General features: G+C 41.6%; 3 protein-coding genes across 36 annotated transcripts in view; 2 read left to right on the top strand and 1 right to left on the bottom strand.

Annotated features, from left to right (window-relative positions):
• Window positions 1–3,022, top strand: part of RHBDL3 (rhomboid like 3) — a 28,061-nt gene extending 25,039 nt beyond the window's left edge. The window contains exons 6-7 of the mRNA XM_075043854.1: window positions 950–1,010; window positions 1,735–3,022. Of these exons, the coding sequence (XP_074899955.1) occupies window positions 950–1,010; window positions 1,735–2,006 (333 nt within the window). The 3' untranslated portion in view covers window positions 2,007–3,022. The remainder of the gene's footprint in view (window positions 1–949; window positions 1,011–1,734) is intronic.
• Window positions 3,023–9,925: 6,903 nt separating this feature from the next.
• Window positions 9,926–17,290, bottom strand: C13H17orf75 (chromosome 13 C17orf75 homolog). The gene is made up of 11 exons (XM_075044351.1): window positions 16,955–17,290; window positions 16,376–16,826; window positions 16,012–16,092; window positions 15,240–15,365; window positions 14,714–14,857; window positions 14,462–14,519; window positions 13,672–13,791; window positions 12,951–13,015; window positions 12,692–12,828; window positions 12,036–12,139; window positions 9,926–11,425 (listed from the first exon to the last, which is right to left on the bottom strand). Exons 2-11 carry the CDS (start codon window positions 16,507–16,509, stop codon window positions 11,216–11,218), a joined length of 1,179 nt encoding a protein of 392 aa, XP_074900452.1. The 5' UTR covers window positions 16,510–16,826; window positions 16,955–17,290; the 3' UTR covers window positions 9,926–11,215.
• A 118-nt stretch (window positions 17,291–17,408) lies between these two features.
• Window positions 17,409–21,761, top strand: part of ZNF207 (zinc finger protein 207) — a 34,808-nt gene continuing 30,455 nt past the window's right edge. For 28 of the 34 annotated variants that reach the window (XR_012652646.1, XR_012652656.1, XR_012652654.1 and 25 more), the window contains exons 1-5: window positions 17,409–17,608; window positions 19,204–19,330; window positions 19,780–19,918; window positions 20,509–20,679; window positions 21,381–21,456. Coding sequence is in view for 3 of the 34 variants with exons in the window: in XM_075044349.1 (XP_074900450.1) it covers window positions 17,568–17,608; window positions 19,204–19,330; window positions 19,780–19,918; window positions 20,509–20,679; window positions 21,381–21,456 (554 nt within the window). In the remaining 31 variants the exon portion in view is untranslated. The remainder of the gene's footprint in view (window positions 17,609–19,203; window positions 19,331–19,779; window positions 19,919–20,508; window positions 20,680–21,380; window positions 21,457–21,761) is intronic. The other 6 variants (XR_012652671.1, XR_012652673.1, XR_012652669.1 and 3 more) reach the window with 5 other exon arrangements.

Genomic DNA, 21,761 nt, shown 5'->3' with positions numbered 1-21,761 from the left:
CTGGCTCGCTTGGTATCTCATACTGCTTTCAACAGGCAAAATTTCATTTAGTCACTTAATAATAATAATAGTGTTGTCATACATCTGAGTTCCCCAGAACATGATCTCTTTTTCTGCTTGGAAATTTTGTGCAAGTGGAAAAGGAGGAATTTAAACATTTCTCCCAGGATTTCTGACTATCATTCGGAGATTCTTATTCCGCTATATTGATTAATGACCAAGCCTGAAGGCAGAGGAGGCCAAATCCAGGCTTTCTTGGCACTGTTTCCTTGGTATACTTTTACTGAGGTCTTTATTATTTGTGTGTTCTCTGCTGAAGGTCTAGGTTGCAGAATTTCAGGGAGCATGAGGTACAGGCAGTAGCACTGGAAAAGCACAGTAGGGCTTGAATGCACCGAGAAATTGCCTAACAGGTGACAGTGTTGGGACTCCGAGTGAATCATGATGAGCTGTGTGATGTTAACCAGAATGATGCTTATGTTGAATGCTAGGTACTACTTAACATAATTTTATTTGATGTGTCCTAATACAACAGGGTTTTGCAGGGTAAGTAAATTCAAATATTTTCAGAAGTCGGAATTTAAGGTGAAACATCACACTAACATGTTAAAAATTAGCCAGTCCCAAGAACAGAGAATGGCAAGGCCAGCCAAGGACCATACCACACCAGCTGGATTTCAGGCAAAGAAAGCCAGTAAGACTGCCAGGCAAAGAAGTTATGGACTGTCCATAATTTGGACATGACTGCAGTATATCCTTTTTGGTGTTGTCTCTGGGATTGACAGAGCTGTGTTTGGTGTTGTGCGTGGAAAGTCCAGGTGGCTAAGGCAATGAAAGGGGTTTGTTTCAAGGATTGGTTGTCCTTGGTGCTCTTCCAGTGTAGATCTGAGTGTAAAAACCCTCCAGGTTTGCAAGCACCATCACTTTGTTTTCCTTCTCTCTTTTCCAGAACTGGTCAGGAATGAAGTGCCAATTCAAACTGCTGCGCATGGCTGTTGCCTTGATCTGTAGTAAGTATCATGCAATACTTGGCACCATGCAATCCTGTTTTGTTTGCCCTTGTCATAACAGTTCATGCTGATTCAGAGAGTTTTGACTTTGCAGCAGTTTTGGTAGGAACTTGCAGCTGGATCTTCTAGCTGCAGAAGCCACATCGCTCTCAAATGCAGATTTTGGCTTTCAACACAAACATTTGTAAATGAGGATTATTTGTTAGCCAACATCTGTAGCTTGTAGCATTTGTGAAGATCTGGGACTTAAATGTCTCGTCTTTGAATTAGCAAGCAAGCAATGCTTTCGCAATGATAATACTTAGGTTTCCTAGAGCACTTCCTATCTGGGATGGCAACAGCATTATACACACATTAATGAATTATCTTCCAGCCATATCCCTAGGGTGGCATGATAAGGGAAACTAAGCTGTGTATTTGTCAGAGACAATTGTCTTTGAAGTCCAATTAATTTCTGTTATGGTTTTGGTATAAATTTTTGCAACACAAATATTCCCTCACCTATCTACACTCCCATGAACCCAGACCACTTACCAACCACTGGGGACACCTCATGTCTATGCACTGCAACCCTTACACAGCCATGGCTTTCCAGCTTCCTTATGTTTCCCATACAAGGCAGTTTCTCCCTCCCCATCTCTTCAGGGATGCAGCGCTGCCTACAAGGTGGACTTAAGAATGGATAGACCTAGACAATTAATTTCTTTTTCCTTCTTTATTCCAGTGAGCTTTGAATTTGGAAGAGCTGTGTGGCTGCGATTCCACCCCTCCGCTTACCCACCATGCCCACACCCCAGCTTCATGGCTCATCTGGGAGGGGTGATGGTTGGAATCACCCTTGGTGTCATCATCCTGAGGAACTATGAGCAGAGACTCCAAGACCAGACTTTATGGTGGATCTTCCTTTCTATTTATGTCATTTTTGTCTTATTTGCCATCTTCTGGAACATTTTTGCCTACAGCCTGTTGGATCTAAAGCTACCTCCCCCTCCTTGAAAACATGGGACAAAAAACTTGAGAGCGGAAGTCATCTGTCAGCTATGTTAAATGAATGAAGATGGAGCATCTATTTTTATATTTAACTTAGGGGAGGATGATTCTTTTGAACACAAGTGTGTGCTGGAGGAGATGCTTAAAGATCTCACAAAAGAATGGGCTGATCAGTTTGTTCACAAATCTAGCAGGTACTGTAATACTGGCTGGCCTGGACCCTGCAGTTTCTCCACTGCCAGGGCTCCCGTTGGGCAGCTTGTACCTGGGCACTTATCACTTGGTTTGTTAGCACACATCAATATTTTGTATGAGATATTTGTATTTTCCAGGTCAGTGCTGGAATTATGGCCAGTTGTTGAATGAATCTCCTCAATGTTACTGAACACTAAAAGGGAAAAAGAGCAGACATTTACTAATTAGAGACTCGCATGGTACTCACAAGGCAGCTTGGGTTTGGTTTCTGTGGACACATCTGACTGTTCAGCCATACCAGTGCCACTGTCTAATTACTTGAATGGTTCCTAAGATATTTTAGCCTACGGTGAAACCTGTCTTATGCACCTTTCAAAGGAATCAGCAGAACTTGATCACCCAAAGTGATGGAGACTGGTCTTCAACTACAGGTCAAATGAAATTGCACTATAAACCTTGGGAACTCTTAGAGTGTTGTGGACACCCAACCAGAGGTGACTTTTACTGTGCATGTTTCACTTGATTTTATTATTATTTTTTTTTCCCCCAGCCTGCTGTGGCTAGAGGGTGTGGTTGGGGTTTCTTTTTTGAAGGATGGAGAAAAGGAGGGCAAATGTTCAATTGTGTTTTTATCAGCTGACAATCAAATGCTGTTTTTTTCTCACTTTATTTCTGGCTACATAGATCTAACACCTGGCCTGCAGTGAGCTCCTAGCAAGGATCTCAACTCTTCCAGCAGGTTTTTATTAGAAAAGTGGGAGAGAATCACCTATAGCAGCGCAGGGCAGGAACTATCTAGTCTTTACAGCCATACAGTCCATCTGGGGCCAAATCTGTCCACTGAAGTCAGTGGAGTTAAATCAGGTTGTGTGTAGCACTGGTTTCCCACTGAAATGGAAAGGGTGTTACTGTGTTGCAGTGATCATTGTGAAACAGATAAAACTGTTTTTAAAGTGACTGCTAAATTTTGAGGATGCCTTTTCCTGAGGCAATGGATGTTCTGGGGCTGCAAGAAACAGTTAGTTGCAATGATGCCTTTTTCTTTAACATTAGTCAAGCCCAGGTTTTGGCAATCTGTAACTGCTCTGCAGCACAGTCCATACAGTAGCCTGCACGGACCTGAAGACCAGACTGGAACATCCATAGCACAAGCAGTGCTTATAGGTACACTTCTCTGTAAGGTGCTTTTGTTATTTTGCTTCTCACTTTAGAGAGCTGCCAAACTACAGTCCAGGAATGTGGATGCCCTCCTTTTCTCTCCCCTTTACCCCCCTAGTTTGATGGCCTGGATAAAGCAGCCATAGGAGTCTCCCTAGACTAGCTCCTTTCTTCATTTTTCCTAGCTGCATACTGGCGCCCACGCACCAGCCACCAGAGCCTTCCACAGCACATCTAATGGGCACTGTAGCAGTCGGGTTTGCTCTGTAGCAAAATGTCTCTGTATCGTGGGCTTTATTGTCTCAGCTGTGTAATCGGTGCTGCCAGATGATACCACAAACTGGTAGGAGTCTATCATTCTAGAGGGGACATTCACGAGTGCTTATCAGCTGCCCCCTTCTTTGCCTCTTATGGGAAAAATCTCTCTGGTCTGGAAGGGTGAAGTTCTGCTCCCACAGTATGCACTAGTAAAAATCCTGTTGCCTCAGGGAAAGGGAGAGGGGAGAAAATAAGTGTTTCTACAGCCTGGAATAAGCCTTACCTGCAAAAGAAACAATTTTTGCCACCTTTGTGCACAGGAATGGGATCTCTGAGGGCAGCTGCGCCTTTGTTGTTCTGTACGGCTAGTACATTGCTCATGGGCCCTCAGATCGAGGAACAAGAGGAAGAGTTAAGGGTCAGAGCTCTGGTCATTTTGGAAAAGGGGATTGGTTCCCCATGCCATTTTACCTCTGCAATTTTGGTCTAGATCAAAGCAGTCATGAGAGTTTACATGCATCGTTTCAGGTGCTGACGCAGTGAGTTTCGTAGCAGTGGAGATCATCTCCCTGGGAAGCAGCAGGCAAGCAGGAGAGTGGGGAGCTAGGAGAATACTGACAGAAGCATGGTTAACACGTAAGGAGGACATTCCTTTCCTCACTTATCACTAAGCCTTTTTGATTACAGATGCCTTTAAAACAAAGGTGAGCAGAAATGGGAGTTCTCCTGGAAGTTTTAGGAAAACTTTGAAAATTTTGTTTAAAAATTTCAATCACAACAAAACCCAGATTATTTTGCCTATAATTTACAAGAGTACAATATGCACTGATTGACTTCTATTTTTGGTTTCTCAACTGAAAGCTACTTAATGCCCATCAGTTTCTCCTCAGGAAAGGTTTCTGTGCCTGCCAGTGATGTGCTCTGGGGTGAAACAGCAAGCTACAAGTTCAAGGGCCACCACTTTCTTCATCAGCCTGACCCTGGCTAAGATATCTTTGCCTCTGCAAGGAGGGAGTTGAACAGAATAATCCAGGCACCCTTCTTTGGTCCTTTATGTATAGATGAACATAGTTTACTTGAACTGGTTGAAAACAGCTCCAAGGTTGAGCTTATGACCTGTTCTTTTAAATTGTTGTTCATCTTTCTGACTTCATTCTGTGTCCCCATACCCTGTCACTTGAGCAAGTCTACAAGCAACCCTGGGGATCAGAAAGGCCAGACTTTAAAGCAGTACTAGATTTATTGTGGGTGAAGAAATGAAGCCTTCTCACATTCCTGCTCATCAGAGCTGAAATCTCTCCCCATACATAGAGCAGGTTGTACACAGAGCCTGTTGTCTGGTAAGAATCTATCAGCTCATGGAGTCAGGAGCAGCTCAAAGTGCTTAAGCTTTTATAATTTTATTTTTTTTAATCATTAAAATTACACTGTGAAAACTTGTTATGTTTTTACAGAGTATCAGGAAATCTAGTTATGTTATTTTCTAATGCATCCAGGAGTGCCACAGTGCTGCAGCACCAGAGAGCTAATAGCAACCAGGCTTTTCTTTTACCTCCAGATGTCCTTGAAGCTGCTGGCTTATGTTGGAGATATAATATTCTCCATCCTGCTCATTTGTGGTTCTTACTTGTCACAGTCAGTAACATGTTCCTGAAGGAGCTGTCCACTGAGGGACTGGTTTTGGTGATTTGTTTTGATTTTATTTCAGCTGCTGCCAGGATTTTACAAATTTGAACAGTGCACATTAGAGGAAGTTATTTTATGCTTGTGTCCTTGAGTGAGGACACACCACCTGGGACAAAAAAAGCCGTTTCTGTGCTGGACTTCCTATTTAGTAAGTATATTGCAGCACTGGTCCAGTGAGGATGGGTGTAGGGAGTAGTCATGCAGACCGGGCTGATTGTAGAACCCCTTCAGGGACACCTGCCAGCAGCATGGTGACAGCACGGATGGGATCCGGCCCCGAGCCTCTTGCTGATCCCTCATCCCAGAGGACAGACGCGAGAAGTGGCTCAGACAGCCATGGGGAGGAAGAAGGAGGAGGAAACCAGGTAGATTAAAGTCCATGGGGCTTGCAGATTGCACCTTTTATTCCTAGATGCTTGGAGACAGGTAGAGATTAATTTTGCACACATCAGTAATATAGGAAGGAGGAGTGGGAGGGTTGTAATGGAGTGATGGGAGAGGAGGTTACCAGGACCAATCTCTGAGTGAGGTGTAGAGGAGCTGTAAAAATGCTGATGAATTCACTTTTGCTGAGTTCTTAAGACAACAGCTCATATCACTTTTTCCCCATCAGTCGATGAGGAATCTTAGCACTTACGTGGCATACTGTGATTCTTCACTACTTGCTCCTTTAGCAGTAGGAAGTATTATATCAAAGGGGAAGGGGGAGGCCAGAGAAATTATTGTTGTCTGAGGTTGCTGGACTAGAAATAAAGCTCAGGGATTCTGTGTCCCAAGACCTCGCTCCTTCTGATGGATCGTACTGCCCATATGTTTTAAATCAGATTAGATCAATTTGAACTGGGGTATGAAGGATGGAGTCTGACACATTTAGAGCTGGTACTAAAATAACAGCTATCTACTGACCTCACAAGACAGCTACTGTTTTGTGCCAATATTTAGTCTCACAGGATCGTGGGTAGGACTTTCACACATACTTCAGTGAGTAAAGAGCTCAAAGTCTATCTGTTTACATAGACTCAAGCTCAGCTCAATTGCTTTGGAAACCCCATCCACTGGCTTTACCTGAAGTGGAACTGGAGAATATGGATGCAGTTCAACACCAGCAGCAAACTGGGATCCAGAGAACAAAGGCCAGCACCTCTGGGGTTTTAGCCTCTGTATATTGCCACTGTTCTGTCTCTTTTATAGTAGTGGCTGCTCCACAGTGCTCTGTGATACGACTCAAAAATTCCTTCTGCAATCACTGATGCTGAGAGCTGTTTATAAAGGAAAACAGTGCATTTTGTAGCTCTATACAGAAAGAATCGCACATAAGACCGAAACCAAGCATGTTTAAAGGTAAATGTATTTTTAATGTCACCATTAATCATTGGCTTTTAATTGGAAAAAGCTTTCTAATGTGGTATTTCTGAAATGCCAGTAGTAGTACAGAAAATCTATGTTTCAGGGTACTTTACAACACAGAGCACAAAATATTCCCTAGGTCTGATTTAAGTAGCAAAAGTACCTTAATCTCCAGTGAGTTTAATAGATACGTTAGTCACTGACTGTCTCCTGACTCCCCCACAGTGTCTGTTTGGTTTGCAAATAAAGCTAGATTTATGCAGCTTTTCTTTTGCTTACACTACTAATGCTAACAACACATCCAAGTGTTAAACACAAAGCACTAAACAATGTAATTTTCTGCCTTAAAATATTGAACAAATGATACTTTCCCGTTAAGGGCTAGTAAAACAAAATGATATTTGCAAGGTAAGATGCTATGGTATGTTTCCAAATATTTTTGTATTGTGTACATTCTGTATATTTTTGTTGTAACAATATTATTTGAGCGCAGAATCCATTAAATTTTTTTTGTTGGCAGGGGTTTTTTTTTGGTTTCTGTTTCTGTTTTCTTTTTTTTTTTAAATAAAATTGAGCTGTTCTATATCAAATGCCAAAAAAAAACCCAAAAAAACCCCTTTCAGTTTTGTAAGTTTGTCTACAGTTAACACAGTACTTAACAAAAGAGCAATTAATGTTGAGCTCTGCAATGTAATCTTTTAACAATGACATTGATAACTCATTTTTATGTCTCTCTAAAAGTGTCTGCCTAAAAGACAAAGAAGAGAGTGAACTGCTGCTTTATTACTCTCTGAGATATAACAAGGATGCAGAACTGCCTTGGGACTTGTATTGAAATTCAGGCCTTGTCCCACCATTTGACAACTGACACTTTAGCGCAGCAGTGAACTCAGAACTGCGTGGAAGTTGATGACCAAGTACATTAGACTGTTTAAAATTTTTTTACTGGGGTGGAGGGTTGTTCGTTTTTAACATCAGTCTCTACTGAATGTCTTAAAATCTTAGAGCCAACACATTCTTGTCTCTTGAATCAATAGTGGGAACAACATATCCAGGAAGTTCCACAGCAAACCCCCAACTCATTTAGTTGTTTTGAGATAACTAGAATAAAAATCCTTCCACCAATGTGGAAGGGGAAGGCAAATTTTGAAAAATATTTTGTGGTTTTGTTGGGAAACATTGGATTAAAGCATAACTTAAAGAAATGAAGATGTAACTAGCAGCAGTTCCTGTCAGATTTGTTACTCCTAAGGGGAGGCAGATCACTGCTACCGTGTGTGGGACTCAGCTCTTGCTGTTGGTTTTCTGCACTTAAGTGAGCTTTCCGAGACACATAAATCTCTTCATTCATTAGTTGACGACTTTCAGCAAGAAGGTAAGGTGGGGTTTGTCGGTTTTTGTCAGTTAATACAGGAAGTGATACTGTCTGCTAGCACTATACATTTTTCTTGTTGGCTAAAATAATTTTAGAAAGGCAAACTGAAGGACAGAAATATTGCCAGTTCCAGTGTATCTGTCACAGAGAAGGAGCCAAAAGCTGGCAGCCTTGGTACTCAGCTTTGATCACACAAACTCATAAAACTTATTAGCATTTTATTCCCATTGCTCCAATCATATTCCTTATAGTAAGCATTGCTCATAAGTGTTGGAAAGAGAAATACTAATTGGTTTATATGATACTTCTCTTGGGAGTAAAGAGGGGGGAAACCGAAAAAAAAGCGCCAAACCCTTATCTTTCAAACTGCAAGAAGTCTGTAGCAGTTAAATCTAAACTTGCATTCTTAACATAGGCCTGGGGGATTTTGTGTTTGGAGGTTGGGGGTGTGTGTTGTGTTTGTTTGTTTATTTGTTGTTTTGGTTGGTTTGGTTTTGGTTGTGTTTTTTTTTCCCAAAAGGGTTTTAAATCAGACCCTTAAAACTACAGTAAAAATCTTTCAGGTTTGCAGATTAAGTGCACATCTCAGCATCTTCTGACCTTTTGTTTGCTTCATCCTGAGCTTTGAATAGCTGATTGCTGGCTGAAGTTAAGCGTGTGATACTCTCCAGGCATTCATGCAGCCGAACCAGCTGCTTCTGCATTATTTATTATGCTTTTGTTTAATTTTCTATAGTTTTGTTTTTTTAAAATAGAATTTATAATGGAAAGATGCCAGTAAAACCTGTAAGTTCATGAACTAACAGGGTGTATTTCAGTGTGTATGTGTCTGTGTGTGTGTACTTCTGAGCATCTTGAGTTTAGTAGTTAGGTAACTGAATGGCAAAGGCACGGCAAAGCTGGCAGAAGCAAGATGAAGTTAAAACAAAGGCTGCAGAAAGCAAGAAGTTATGTTTTTCATGTAAGCCACCTTTAGTGCAGGGAAAATTCAGGAAAAGGAACTTGCAATAGAAAAAGCTATGACTGAAGCTGTCCACATGTAACAGAGTACAAATTCAGTGGGACTGATACTGAACAATGCATTACCTTGGAGAAGAGAGGCCCAACAAGGCTAAGCAAGGTTTTACAGTTAAGGTTAAAAATATCTGGATTTTTAGGAGTGATTTATGGTAATTTACCTAGCAAACAAAACTACTTAAATGAGCATAGTACAGGTCATGGGATAATAGGGTAATCCAGGTTATAAGGCACTTCATACCACTTCAGCCATTTTATTCTTGAAAACTTCCAGGGACGCAGGCTAGGCAAAGCAATTGTGGGCACATCTCAGGAAAGGTCTATCACCACCTGCACTGCTGTGCCTGGGCCTGACCTACTCTTTGTAAATATTAAGGCCAGCACACAGAACACCTGGCCCTATGAGTCTCCAGCCCAACATCTCCACCCAGCTGCAGGCACAAGGAACAGGACAGGACTACTGCAATGATTTCTTACACTCCTACCAGATCACAGCTACCTGTTAATTCACATTCCACTTCCCTATTTTTTTTTTCCTCCTGATCAGGCAAAATACTAAACTTAGTTAAAAATGTACAAGAGCAACCACGAGTGATGTGTTTTATTAAGAGGTGCTGCTTTACTCACTCACAAATAAAATATTCTGAAGGAAAACATTGTGACCTCTCAGAGCTCCTGCAAATGAGAGAATAAGGAGTTTGTTTTCTTTCAAACTACTTTTTTCTTCTCTGACCTGCCTATGTACATTACATGTCACCTCAGCTGTCAGTATGACACTTGCACGCTCCTGCACATTACACTAGCAGCTCCTCTGCATTGTGTGAATAAAGGGTTTTAAACATGAGACATCAAGGACAACACTAACTTGTAATTTAACGTAAGCACACTATTAAGGATTCAAATGTGTTTTATTGTAAACCTTATTATAGGTTCAACACAGTGGTGTTACAGGAAAGCATTCAACTTTTATCATCACAGTATACAGCACTGTAAGACTGTTAGTTACTGTTTCAGGGAGAGTTGTTCAAAGGCGCTGGGTCAAGTGTTCAAACAAGACCCTCTGCTGCAAAGGAAAGCAACAGGGAGTTTTGCTGGTATCGGGTTTGCAGAGCTAGTCCTTGTTTATGATGTGGTCACTCAGAGGGCTCATGAGTTTTGATTCCAGCTGTAGCCAAAGATTTTCTTCAATTATTCTGCTGTCTAAATATCCTATGGTGTGGGTAAGAATTCATTGCTGAAATACAATGAAATGTTTTAAAAAGTCTGAATAATTAACTTGGGAACTAAGTTTACTTCAATTTCTGAAGAAGTTTCTATTAATTTAAAGTTAATATTTAATCTGTAAAATTTTCAGGTTTAATTCTCCATGGTTGAAAAACATACCATTATTTACAGTTACGCAAAACAAGTACTAAGAACACACAAAGAAGGTCCTGATCACAACACAAACTAATTAAGAAGGGAATTCATCAGATAGATAGCCTGGGAATTTAACATATCTGTCCGGTGTATGTATGCATACATACAAGCACATACAAACTGATTCCTAAAACTCTGTTCAATTTTAAGGCAGTTCTGTTTCGTACCAATTAACAACTTGTTTATCTAGTAACAGCAGAACAAACTGCCACTTTGAAAGTAGAATGTGGAAACTAGCTACAGACTTGTTACTCATGTTCTCTTATATAAACATAAACAAATATGATTAATTGATTTACTCTGACTTATGCAGATGCTTGTGCTTCTTTATGTATTAAAACAAAAGTAACCAGATCTTAATGATTAGACATGATCATTTTAAAGATATTTAAAATATTTAAAACACTGAAATGCTTGCCAGACAAGGGATTTGTTTGGTTTTGGGGTTTTTTTTTGTGTGCAATGACTGTAAAACCCAAATGTCATGATTTCCTCAGAAAAGGAGCAAGTAATTTGGAGAATCTGGTAAGCACTGAAAACTATGCAGGAGTTTGTCTGATCCGATATTTACACATTAAAAAAAGCTCATACTGCTTTCTCTAAAAAAGAGAAAAGGCAGATGAAACTGCAACTTAGGTTTGACTTAGGCAATCCTTTTAAATATAAATTAAAAATCCTGCAATAGTGAAACTAAGCTGCACAGAAGAAATTAATGATTTATACAATACCCTCAAATGAGTACAGAATAATTAAGATAATTTTAAGCTACTGATGTTTCTCTCATGAATTCCTCAAGGACGGTCACTACATTTCTGGCTTCTGGCATTTCTGCATGTTCTACTTTGACAATCTTCAAAAGGATGTCTCCACTGCCACAGTTCTTTAGAAACATGTAACACTTGAACAAGGCGTAGTGGTTCATTTCAGCCTGGCGGATAAACCTCTTCAGGTTGTTAATGTCTTGTATAGCCTGGGAAAAGAGTGACAGCGCATTTTCTTATCCTTCTACGTGGAAAGAAAACATATTATTGTGTGGAAAAGTGAAGGAATAGCAGGAGAAGCAAAAGCATTTCCAATAGGAATTTTATATTACTATTCAAGAGTAATGTAAGAATTGAGTACTGTCTTTGATGCGTATTACCACTGTTACTGTTATGATGCAAAATGTGTGGACACCACAACTTGATCATGTCCAAACTTGTATCAAGAGTTCCCCTCTTCTATTATGACAGATCACCTAAGAAGTGTTAACTACTGAATCCACGTTACCAATTACACGACATTGTGTGTGCACAGCTCAAATTAACAGTATTTTAAGAAAAAAGAAAAAAAAAGTGGGGTTTATTTTAAATACAAGAAAATGCCTTTGGAGTACTCACTGAAGAATCTTTCACACTACTTTACATTCTGGTCTTGTCAGCTACAGTAAGCTAGTCCCCAACTTAAACTTCAGAGTTAATCAGTTAATGACATATAGGCATCATAAATAACCTAAAAGTTTTCTTTGCTGCAAAAAGAGTATTTGCTCCCTCAGTAACCCTGATGTCTTCTCCAAGTCTTTAACATACATGAACAGGTACCTTCAATTTAAAGTTTTCCAAAATCTGCCGGAAGAGAAATGGATTTCCACCTTCAGCACCATTCACAAAAGCATGCATCCAGTCCTCACAGAATCTGTTGCTTCCTGTTACATGTTCAGGAACACAGAGAAGAGATGAGAAAAAGTAAATGAGCTCAACATAACTATATAGCTGCATTCACCTGGTTTAATCACTCTCAACAACACCTGATAAAGAGTATACCTGGGCCAGGAAATAAGTCTTAAGAAAAACAATACATGTGGAGAAGAAAAGCAAACATAGCTAGAGTTATTACAGGCAATTCTGCCCTGAATGTTGAATCCCTTTTCACAACATTTGTCAAAAATACAACAGGAAAAAAAAAGTTTTGCAGCTTCCCTGAAGCGTATGAGTCATAGTTTCATGGTCCGCAAACTAAATGCACCATGGATTTTATTATCAATCATTTTCAAACCAGAGTTCCAGTGCATATGGTAAAACAAACTACTCCGCTACCTCATAGATAAAACAGGTGTTCTAGTTTCCAGCCAGAATCCAAACTGGACATGAACCTATGAGCTTCTGAATATCCTCAACTACCTCTAATGTCCACAACTCTCAGCAGCTGAGGGATACAAGTAAGTAACATGAAGAAGTATTCACAGCTGTAATCTCACCTGCATTATGCAACTGAGGCTGAGGTCCACTACAGTCTATAATCATTGACTTGTGCTGTTCCTCAGTCATGGCAATACACAAGGAGGTCATTGTACCTTCCTGAACGAGTCCTTGGAGGCTGGCAGCTGCCAGAAACCTGACACAAAAAGCTCTTGTGAACTGCTTGCTTCTTTACAATTCCCGAACAGCAAGAACAGGAGGCTGTCATACACAAAAGCCAAGTTATTCACAGGTTCCTTGGTCTCAAAGTATCTTTACCTGCTAATGTCTTTTTCTGTTCTTTCATCTGCGTTTTTTACTTCCACAGGAGTATAACTCAAAGCCTTAAAACAAACACACACACACAAAAAAAGAAAAAAGCTAGATGCAACTTTGATATTACTTCTGTTGCTATACTGCAGTCACTAGCAATATATACATAATGCGGTACTTGAAAAATTGTTCTTTTCACAGGAAAAGTAGAAGCTAAGGGAATACTCCCTATTATAGTCATTGCAGCTGATTTTGCATTCAGAAGAAATACAGCAGTTATACTCTATTAGCTATGCCATCCAAAGCCTCCTCAAACTCAGGGACTAGAGCTAGGATTAATTTCTTTTCTGTTTCCAGTGAATTACATGAGGCACATACACAATATAACATCCCTTTTGGTTCAGAGGAATTATAGAAGGGATAGCATTCTCATGCTGTTTCTTATTTTTCATTCTAATATCTACTTGGACACTGCTATGTAATTTAAAATTAGTTAACTATAAAAACCGATAGAAGAAATTGCTATGTGCTACCTTAGCAATAAAGCAGGGAAAAAGTACTTGCCCTGAATTAAAAAAAAAAAAAAAAAGAGAGAGAGAAGGAAAAAAAAGTTGTTCCTCATTTATTCCTGGCTGGGAAAGCAAATGCAAGAAACATTTTAAACACGTTGGAGTCACTAAGATTCCTTCTGAACCTTTTTCAGTTATCCACTTTGAAATACACTTACAGCATGTAACAAAAAGGCGAGTTTCTCCTGGAAGAGCTGTACTACTCTCTGAATAGGGCATATGGCATTCTCAAACCAGCTTCTGAAGTAGGGGTTAACATAGGTCTCCAAGGTTTTTTGCTGTAACAAGTTGAAACATTAAAACTTTAAATACAAATTAGATTTCTACACAAATAGAAGCCTCTTAATAATCTATTCAACCTAAGATATTTGGATGTCAGAGCCTTCTTAGTTTCAAACCACAGTAAACTGAGTTTGACATTTAAAGCCACACTTTATGAGCAATGAAGGGCTTCACATTTCAAGAGACAGAACTGTAATATTATGGTACATACTGAACAAAGACCATGCATGCAACAGCACATGGGATGAGAGAGAGACTTAAAATGCATAGTTTGCATTAGAAAAATTGTAACAAGAAAAACACTAAAAATCCTTCCTTAACATTCAGAAGTGGTAAGAATCCAGGTGGACATTGATAACTTTTCTGTAGACCATTACCTTTTATTAGTCATTCTTCTCTCTGAATCTAACTGCAAGTAACCTTTAACATGTTTATAACTGGCACAAAAAAGTCCCCCCCCCTTTTTTTTTCCTTTTGAGTTGTGTATGGTTGATCGCACTTCAGACATTCACTGTCACTACAGTGAATCAAGTATCTCTCTGTGTTTCATACTAGTACTTAAAACACCTAATTTGTCTCTACAGACTAAACCTTCCAGATTGTCTTAGTAATTAATTTGTGTCAATAGTGATTTTCACCACTTACAAAAAAAAAGTTGGGCCTTACCTCCAAATCAAGGTTTATCTTCAGACTTTGAATGTATCTGTCCAGCTCAAGTCTGAAAGTATCTTCTTAAGGAAAATAAGATGCATCACTTAAGACCTGCATGTTTCCCTTTCAGTATATGGCTGTTATTGACATTTTCCATTATTGGAAGGTGTGCACAAACGAGCTGATTTCCAGTAGGAAACGGACAAAATGAGAACACAATTTTTACATCATGTCCCTCTCCATAAAGAAAGTTAAAGGTAAGGATATAGTTCCAGACCTTTCTCTGAGCCACCTAAGAAACAAACAACGTATTCTGGAGCATTGTTGGTGTCCGATTCCACTGTTGCCATTTCTAGAAGATTTTCTTGTTGGAAACGACAGTAATAACAACCAACTCTATATTCTGGTATGCTATGCAGAAAAAAAAGAATTATTTTCTTACAGATACATCACAATAAGTAAGTGCAAAAAGCAGACATACGTGATTTCTGTAAAGAATTTTCACCCGCTAGCACTTCTCTTTTTTTCCCCTGTGGTGCAGAGTAGTTTCAAAGGAAATAGTCATAAACACATGTAGTATTTTTTAAATATTCAAATGTTAAATTATTTACTACAATATTTTTCTCAAAGCTACCTAGAAAAAGAGGGAAGTGGTATTGCATAAAGCAATTATTAACAGCAGCAACAGACTGAGAATCGGGATTAAACCTAAGTGCAGCAGCAGATGGCAAGATGTGCAATGCTGCCAATGTTTCTTACAGTTTCTCATTCACAAATAATTGTTAAAATTTACCTCAGCCCCACTGACGCTACATTCCCCATTCCTTCAAACAGGGCTCCTTTAGTAAGACGCTTAATGATAAAACTGCGCAATTCAGTCTCCGCTTCAGCTGGTAAGTTAGTGTCCAGCAAGGAGAGGCTTTAAAAAACAAGAAGAAATTGTTAGCAAAAAGCAAACATTATTGTTTTGTTTCTCTGAACAAGGGCAGAACCACCTGCTTCTAGAAGGGGGACCACTGTGATCTCTCTCTGGCTTACAGCTAACTTGCCCTGACTTCTGGACCATCAGAAATGCATTCAGTGGTTTGCCTACTAGACCAGAAGTCTGGAGTTGTGGTGTCAGCTGATGCTGAACTGCTCGCCAGCTACTAAAAAGTCACTGCCCCTCTTTGTTCTTATGTTTCCCTAGTTGTAATACAGAGCAACAACGCCATTACAGAGCTTGTGGAAAGGTAAGATGTCCATTTAAAATTGTTTAATAAATTTTAATTATCTGTTGTCTACATGAAGACCTAAGTCAATATAGAAAAGTCTAATAGCAAAGAAAAGACAGTTCAAACTCAAAGATGGTAGCTTATATTTAATACATTATTTGAGCTCTGTACTTGTGTCCATTCCCTAGGTATTCCAGAAAAAGCACCAGGGGGCTTCTGTATGCGTTCACAGAGGTTTCTGCTTTGAAGGGACTTCAATGTACTTGCTTACTATTCACCTAACAGTAATACAGCAAAGACTTCAAAATGGGGTGTTACAGACAATTATACTGTTCTGCAGATTGGCTTTACCTGAAATCTTCGCTGGAGGGTGTCTCTGCCGCCGCACTGCTGGGACTGCCATTCCCACTGTCTGCTCCCTGCTGTGAGGATCTGAAAATCAAGCCGTTATGATCGATTTTACAGCCTTAACACACAGAACAGAGAAAAGGGACTGCAGCAGGGAAAGGTATGTATGGCCTGAGGGTTTTAACGCAGGAGGAGGGAATCGGGACATTATGGGAGGAAAAAGAGCTCTCCGGGAAGGGAGTGGGGGGGGAAGAATAAAGCGAATTCAAGCAACTGGGAACTGACAAAGCCTGGAAACGGCCTCTCCAGCGCGGACCCGCCTCGCCAGGCCCCGGCAGGCCTCGGCGGCGGCGAGCGGCCCCCTCACCTGCAGCTCCGGTAACCGTAGAGGCTGTGGTAGGTGCTGCCGTGCCGCTCCGGCCGCCGCTCCTCACCCGCACCGCCGCCCTCCTCGCTGCTCTCCAGCTCCCGCTCGTCGCCGTCCGGCAGCGCCGGCAACATCCCGCCCCAACCCGCCGCCACGGACCCGCCCGCTCCGGGTCCTGCGTTCGCCGTTCCCCGCCCCGGAGGCAGAGGAGGCCGGCGGGAGGGCGGGCGTTACCGCGGGGGCCTGCGCTAAAGCTTCTTGCCCCCGCCCCGGGTCGGTGTACGCAAGCCCGCGGGCAGACAGCGCCTAGCCCCGGGCAGCGGGGAGGAGGGCGAGTCGGCTGAGAGCTCGTTGCGGGGCGGCTGAGGTGCAGCAGAGCCGACCTAGAGCCGTAGAGGACCGTGCCGCCGGTTTTTAAAGTGCCTACTCCGCTTCCGAAATATTTTCCCCCCTGTTAAAACAGCATATTTGTTAGCTCAGCCTCGTAACTAACAGGCAAGCCCTGCGGGCTCTCGCCCCCAGCCTGCGACACGGCCACTGCAGGCAGCCGGCAGCTCTGGGAGCCGGGGGGATACTAACACAGAAACAACACCCGGTGGGATGTAACGGAGGGACCAGTCCCCGGGCAGGCAAGGGAAGCTCTGAGGGGGGTGAAGGCTCAACACGTCGCTGTCAGTTTTACAGCGTTCTCGAAGGGCCGCGGTCCCCCACACCCCAAGACCTCCCCGTCAAGAGCCAGCTACACGGACACGGGTAACCACCACCAAAACGCCGTGCGGAGTGGCCTGTTTAAGAGATAACGGCTTCTCGCTCAGTCCGACTTAATAGGGGGGAAAAACATCTTCTTGACGTTAAACGCGAAAACGAGAAACACAACCAAGCGTCTCAGCCCGCTCACAACCCCCGCAGCAGCGACTCAAACAAAATGGCGACCCGGCGCCCCCGCGAGGCACCATGGGAGAGCCCAAGAGGCGGTGGGGAGGGCCGGGAGCCCCGTCACGTGGGTACCCCCCCCTTCCCGCCGCGCCGCGGTGCAGGCTGGGAACTCTGAGGCGGTGGCGCCAGGAGGGACGGTGGCGGCCATTTTGTGTCTGCCTCGCTCGCCTCCGTGGAGAGGCTGGTGTGGGCGTTGCGGCTCAGGAGAGAAGAGCTCGGCTGTCTCCTTTCCGTGTAGGTCGGGGGTGCCGCCGCCATGGGCCGTAAGAAGAAGAAGCAGCTGAAGCCTTGGTGCTGGTATCCTTCTGTGTGGGATGAGGCGGGTGTGGGGAGCTGGGTGGGGGAGGGGAGCGGAGCGGCCTGGCCCGGCCCGGCCCGGCCCGGCCCGGTCGGGTGTCTGTCCCGTCGCGTCCCGTCCTGTCCCATTCGCCGCCTGGCTTCTCGCTCTCCGGCACGGGGTTCTTTTCTTCTCTCCACCCTCGTTACGGTTTGGTTCCGTGCTTGGTCGTGTTCCATTTCTATGCTCCTTAGTGCTGGGATGGGGCCTGGTCCGTGCCCTTCCTCTGCTTCTCTTCCCCCCCCCCCCCCCCCTCCCGCGCGACCTAGTCCGCCCGACCCCGCTTCCCTCGCTTGAGGCCTTGGCCTCGCGTCCGATCTGTAAAGCCGGGGCAGGCGGCAGCTTCTGCGGCCGGCTGTCCCTGGCGCTCTTGTGTCCAGGCCCGGTGGGATTGCCGGGGACGTGAGGAAAATGGAGAACGGTCTTTATCCCCCGGGGGGAAGGATGTTAACGGAAGAAACCCCTGCCTCTGATAAATACAGTTATTCAAGAAGAAGTGGGGCAGATGCGGTTAAAAGAGACTTTTTGAAAACTTTTTTTTGGGGGGGAGGGAGGTACTTTCAAATTTGTAATTGCTGCATCAAAGTCACATAATTTCTTAGGAGCCGGAAGTACTGGCGGATTTTTCTTCGATCGCTCCTTCAGTCCTTCACAATCTGCTTTTTGTTGGGGGGTGATTACAGATTTACCGTTTCTTTCTCTAAAACGTTTCTGGCCAATCTAAAATTGTTTAATAAAGGAATTTATAACCTGCTCTGAGATCTTTTACCGTTTTATGTTGGAAGGCATCAGTGCTTCTGTTTGAGATACTAATATATTTAAAGTTTTGGTAGAAGTGAGGGACACATTGTGTTAACTAGGAACAGCTAATAAATAACAAACGTGTATTTGTCTTATTTAGGAAGATATGTGTGGAGCATTTGCTGAAATATTAATGCTGACCTGCAGACAGGAAATACAGTTTGCCTCTTCTGTCACATAGTTGTCCAGAAGGTTCTTTGCTTAAAATCTTTCTGTTTAAAAACAGAGAATTCTTTAATGACTGCAGCGAATTATTTGGTGCCATAAGAATCGGTAGCTGGATAACTGAAAAGGAAAGGAATTTTTAACTAAAACCTTTGTTCTCTTTTATAAAATAGGCACTTTGAAGTATTTAGCATAACTGCCCTTTTGTGGATTTCAAGTCTATTTCTCCGTTAATGCTTTATCAACTTTATTTTAATGTACATGTGTGCAGAGAAGCAATGAGTCCACTTAGAAATAACTAGGACTTGAAAAGCATGTGTCAAAGAATATGGAATCAAATGATGATTCTGATTGCCTGCACACATCTTGCTGGTTTTGTACCTATCTGAAGGGAAATGCTGGATGGTGTGAGGGGGAGGTTTGGTTTGAGACATCCATGAAGTATTTGTCATGCTTTGAATGCTCAGAGATGCTTTCTATGCTTTTTCCTTCTTTTTGCTTTAGGAAAAATTACAATGATGCTTATTAGCTTAGTGTTATATAGAAGGTCACTTTCAGGATTAAATGTTTCCTTGACAGTCTTCAATAGGTATTGTAACAGGGATTTTGATGATGAAAAAATCCTTATACAGCATCAAAAAGCAAAGCACTTTAAATGCCATATATGTCATAAGAAACTGTATACAGGACCTGGTTTAGCTATACACTGCATGCAGGTAAGAAGTTTTAGGCTTACATAAGGTTTTCTTAGCAGTATCTAAAATTGGAATTAATAGTGAACTTAAAAAGGTGGTAGGTTTGGGGCTTCCAGAGTCTTAAAAACTGATGAGAAAAAGACGGCAATGGTCTGTTTCCAGAACAGGAGTTCTGCTGTGTCAGCAGTCATATGGAGAGTATGCAGTAGAGATCTCTGCCATCACTTTTGGGGTATAGGAGGAGTGAAGGAATTGTATTGTCTTGGTGTTCAGAAGACAAGTTTATATAAACTGGTTTTAGAAGCTAATAGTAGTTAACAGTGATTAGGAAGCACATGTCTAGAAAGTGCTTGGCCAGAGAGATTCTTCCCATTAAAGATGTTCCTTTTCTATCTTGAAACTGGCTGAAGAACACAGAGAATCTAACCTGAACTGTGGTCAGGAGGATTTTTTAATTTTTTTTTCTTTAGGTACATAAAGAAACAATAGATGCTGTTCCAAATGCTATTCCTGGAAGAACAGATATTGAACTGGAAATCTATGGCATGGAGGGCATTCCAGAAAAAGATATGGAGGAACGAAGGAGGTTACTTGAACAAAAAACTCAGGGTAAAGTGTAATCTAGCTAGTTATCTGTTATTTTCCGAGTCTGTTTCTTACTGATACTAAACTGTGTGATACAGGACTCGCTTCTCAGAAGAGTAAGGGTTGGGTTTAATGCATTCTTTAACTGCAACTCTAGACGTTTGCCAGTTGAGAGATATTTTTCTTTTCCCTTTCAGAAGTAGCTGCATGCCAGTGCAGCTGTAACAATTACCTAATTAATAGGGGGATGGTGATTTTATTTTTGAGGGTAAGGGGAGGAAAGGCCAGGGGTGATACAATTGTGATGCCCAAATATTTAGATTTCTTTGCTGTTTAAGTACACCTTTGTTTGAACTGCTTTGGCTTATTCTGGACAGTGTGAGACTGACCCATTTATGTTGAGGGTCCTTACAGTGTGAGTCCCTTTCCTTCCCTTTATTATTTATATGTATAGATAGGCTCACTTAGTTTGTCATTGTGATTCGATGAATTTTTGAACATGCTGATAAAATTTGAATTTTATTATTTTCATTCCAGCTAGAATACCCCAGATAAAACAAATTTTACAGAATATAATTTGTCTTCAGTCTGATCATATACATTGTACTCTTTAGCAGAGAGCCAGAAAAAGAAACAACAGGATGATTCTGATGAGTATGAAGATGATGAATCTGCAGCTTCAACTTCATTTCAACCCCAGCAAGTTCAGCCACAGCAGGGGTACATTCCCCCAATGGCACAACCAGGTTTGCCTCCTGTGCCGGGTGCACCAGGAATGCCTCCAGGTGAGATGATGTTTTAAGATAGTTACTGAATAGCTGAGTAGAAACACAAATTGCTGCTTGTATGCCGGAATAATAATCTGCCCTTTCTAACACTGGGTGTTAGAGGTCACAAAATAGTTTCACGGTGCACATAAGCAGTTTCTTCATTTTCTTTCCCCATTCTGTGTGTGCATACACATCTTCCTTTGTGAAGTAGATTAAGATACCTAATGCTTGCACCTAGATTGAAGGAATATGGTAGTAAGACAGATTAGTACTTTAAACATAAGTCTACCAATGATACTTGTTTGTGGTGTCTTGTAACAAGATTTTGGAAACGGCAGAAAGGCTGCCATATATCTATAGACTGCTAACATAGAACAGGCAGTTCATACAGAGGCCACAAATATATTGAGTAAAGAATTTTGATCAATGACAGTGAGCGAAAACTGGTCTCTTCTCATTATATTTTTTGTAGTGGTAAGGCATGATCTTTGGAGACTAATAAGAAAATTTACACAGACTTGCAGGAATGAGAACAATGATTCTAAGTCAGACTTGCAGATAATATTTTATATTGCGTTGTTTGTAAGCTGTGTTATTTCAAAAAACCAATCTTTTAGAGCTACCTGTAAAGCATTTATCCAGTCTAAATTTATTAGATTAGATTTGTTAGTGACTGTATGTTGTTGGAGTTGCTTAAAATTTATTTTTCTTTTAAGGTATACCACCATTAATGGCAGGTGTTCCACCTATGATGCCTGGAATGCCTCCAGTTATGCCTGGAATGCCGCCTGGGTGAGTAGCAAAAAAGACTTAATATTACATGTTCATACTGTGCATTTTAAACTGTCACAGAAAAAGTAAAGCTAATTAGAAAAATGTACGTAGGGACCTGTGAACTCTGTAACCTTAATGTTGAGACTAACCAAAGAACTGGATGGCTGTAAACCAACATTAAAAATATGGCCAAACTGTGAGTTTATGTATAAAGTATGTTGCCTTTCTCCTAACTTTATTGACTAGTAGTATAGTAATTTAAAGTTCTGTTGTGTTGGTTTAGAGCCTTCTGTGAACCACTGTTCCTTTGTGTATTGTACATA

This window comes from Buteo buteo, chromosome 13 (assembly GCF_964188355.1).
Source record: "Buteo buteo chromosome 13, bButBut1.hap1.1, whole genome shotgun sequence".
In the NCBI taxonomy this organism is placed as follows: domain Eukaryota; kingdom Metazoa; phylum Chordata; class Aves; order Accipitriformes; family Accipitridae; genus Buteo; species Buteo buteo.
The sequence above is the reverse complement of the archived record's forward strand: the minus strand, read 5'-3'. Positions and strand labels throughout refer to the sequence as shown.